Below are 2926 nucleotides of genomic sequence, written 5' to 3'. Positions count from 1 at the left end.
AAAGGGTATTTTGTAGGAGTTTTTCTTAATATCTATTTCCAACCTGATCGGCCAATGATCTGAACCCATCGTCGGCATTATTTTGGCTTCAACAAATACATCCCGGTTCATTATTTGTTCTGATATAAGGAATCGATCTAATCTAGAAGCTATCTGATTTCTTCCTCCCCTCCGGTTATTCCATGTGTGGATGCCGTTGATTGTTGGGATATCTACCAGTCTTTGCTCTGTAATCATCTCATTAAACTCCTCCATGCTTTGATCCGGTCTTCTTATGCCGCCTTTTTTTTCTTCTGTCATTCTGATCATATTAAAGTCGCCCCCTACTATCCACGGTATTCCAGGGAAGATCCTTCTAGTTGATTGCAGGTCCTTGAGGAAATTTTTCCGATCCCTTGGTATGTGCGGCCCGTAGACTCCTGAGATGAGAATCCATTCCGCTGATCCTGTCATTCTGAATAAGCCTGTGAGGATTCTGGGAGAGCTTATCCAGTTTTCAAACAATACCTCCTCAGGGTTCCAAAGGATTGCAAGACCCCCTGCTGTACCATTCGCATCCTGGCCCATTACCTCATATTGTATTTTTTGTTTTTTAATTATTCCTTCTAATTGTTGGGAGCTAATTTTCGTCTCTTGGATTATCATTATGCCAGGTTTATCTTTCTCTATCCTCTCATTTAGATACCTCTGCTTCCCTTTGCTGTTGAGTCCCCTAATGTTCCAACTTGTGACTATCATTTTATAACTTTTTGGATGGTTGTTGAAATACCTCTGAGAGAGGTATAACCCTGCCTGAGTTGACCAATATTTCTCCAACCACTTGTATGGTTTCATTCAAAGTCCGTCTGCCTCATTTCCTACCTCCTTTGCCAGTACTATCCATTCCCAATCTTTGGTTTCCTTGCATTCCTATTTGATCTGTCTGATTTTCTAAAGTGCTGCCTTTCTTCTCCTTGTATTTTTGGAATGTTTCTTTATACAATTGTTTTTGGGCTTCCGGGATAAATCTTTCATCAAGGTTTTTCTAGTCCTGTAACAATCTTCTCATGATTCTTTCCTCTTCATTCCTGCTATCCTTCTGTGTATCTGTCCCCATTTGAGTTTGTTTTGTTGTCATTTCCATGCTCTCCTCAGTTTCTCCTTCTGTTTTACTATTCTGGTTTAGATCTGGTTCCTTTGTCTCTTTTATAATTTCCATTGGCTCCTCCTCATTGTCATCTTCTCCGTTCTCCTCTTCTTCCTCCTGTAAAGCCTGAAATTTATTTTGGCTTTCTACTATTACTGGTTTTGCAGGTTGTTGTATCCTTGTTACTTCCTTTCCTGGCCTTTTTTTTCCTATGGACTTCCTGGAAGCTCATTTCCCCTTCATCTGTCCTTTCTATCCTCCTTTGCTCTTCTTCCTGTGAGTGTTTCCTCTTTATTCAGTGGGCATTGTTTGAAGAGGTGTCCATATTCGTGGCATCTTCTACATCTGAAGGGTATATGGTCATAGTCCATTGGTTGCTGCCATATTTCGTCATGGTATTCTAGCTCTATATACTCCGGCAGTGGCTCTGCTATATTCATATAGACGCATATCCTTGCATAGGATGTGTACTTCCCTCTTTTTGTTGACTCTGCTACCTTGACAAAAGTTCCAACTGTATTACCTATACCTTCCAGGATATCGGGGTCCCAGAACTCCATTGGTAGACCAAATAGTCTAACCCATATGGGTGCTGCTAGCATCTTTTCGTGGTCCGGGTTATATCTGTCCTCCCAATGCCTCATAAACATACCGACATTATTCATGAAATATGGCCCTCCTTCGAAGGTTCTTTCCTTATCCTCCAGGTTTGCAAATATCACTATAAAGAAACCCTTTGCCCCTAATTTTAGATCTATATGCCCTTTCGGCTTCCATATTTGTTGTATCCACTTTGCTAGGTCCCTTTCTGATGGCCAAAAACCTACAAGCTTGCATATCAAAGCATGGTCTCTCATATAACATCTGTAGTCTTCAAGTTTATTGTTGGGTATTACATACCTTGGTTTCTTCTGTGCCCTGGGTAGACATCTTCCCCCAAGCTTTGTTTTCCACCGATTCCCCAGTACTGGCGCGTCTTTGCTATTCTCTTTTTGGTTTCCCTGCATCCCACTCCCGCTTGATTCACCCGCTATCATATTTTTGTAGGAGGGGATATCTCCCCTCCCCTGCTCCCCTTCCATGGTTTCTTTCAGCCCTGTTTAGCATTGTTAACCCTCCTCTTTGTGTTATGTCTTCGCAGGTCTGATTGCATGCAGAAGATTTACCCTCCTGCCCTTGTCGCCGTCGCTGTTTCTCTTCCACCTCTGTTTCTGTTAACCCTAATTTTTCAAAACCCTTGCTCGACCTTCCTCGCTCGGCGCTTCCTCATCCTTTCAGTCTTTTTAGGTTGATTTATTATTGTTATTCAAAATCTAAGTTATTTGGGATGACTAATTGGTGGCTTGATTCATCATTGTTATTCAAAAACAAGTTATCTGGGATGACCCACTGGTTGTAAGTAAAGGGCAGGGTTTTACTCCTACCAAATGCCTCTAAGTCTTGGACTATTGGGGCATTAACCTTGTAGTCCAAAAAAAAAGCTCTTAGTCAAACAACAAACATAGTTTTAAGGCATACTCCAAGCTCTTAGCCAAACAACAAACACAATTTTAAAGCATACTCCAAGGCAGGCTGCTATATTATTTTATGTATTCAAAGTATGTTATAAATAATTATATTTATGATCTTGTTTAAAATTTGTCAGTGAAAATGTAAAAGCTTTAGAATTTTTTTTAAAGTAATAGTTTAATTTTTATACAATTTGATTTGGGTATATTTTTTGTTAATTTTTTTTCAAATTTGATAGAATTTTGTTGAAATCACAAATTAAAATTTGATAGAATTTTGTTCAAATAACAA

General features: G+C 39.6%; 1 protein-coding gene across 1 annotated transcript; it reads right to left on the bottom strand.

Annotated features, from left to right (window-relative positions):
• Positions 1-1365: 1365 nt before the first annotated feature.
• Positions 1366-2208, bottom strand: LOC149188381 (uncharacterized). Its single transcript, XM_089409939.1, has one exon. The coding sequence runs from the start codon at positions 2206-2208 to the stop codon at positions 1366-1368; it is 843 nt and encodes a 280-aa protein (XP_089266065.1).
• Between the last annotated feature and the right edge of the window lie 718 nt (positions 2209-2926).

The sequence above is a fragment of the Pinus tabuliformis genome, chromosome 3_1 (genome assembly GCF_031772625.1).
Source record: "Pinus tabuliformis cultivar Carrire ecotype Pingquan chromosome 3_1, CPIR1, whole genome shotgun sequence".
Classification (NCBI taxonomy): domain Eukaryota; kingdom Viridiplantae; phylum Streptophyta; class Pinopsida; order Pinales; family Pinaceae; genus Pinus; species Pinus tabuliformis.
The sequence above is the reverse complement of the archived record's forward strand: the minus strand, read 5'-3'. Positions and strand labels throughout refer to the sequence as shown.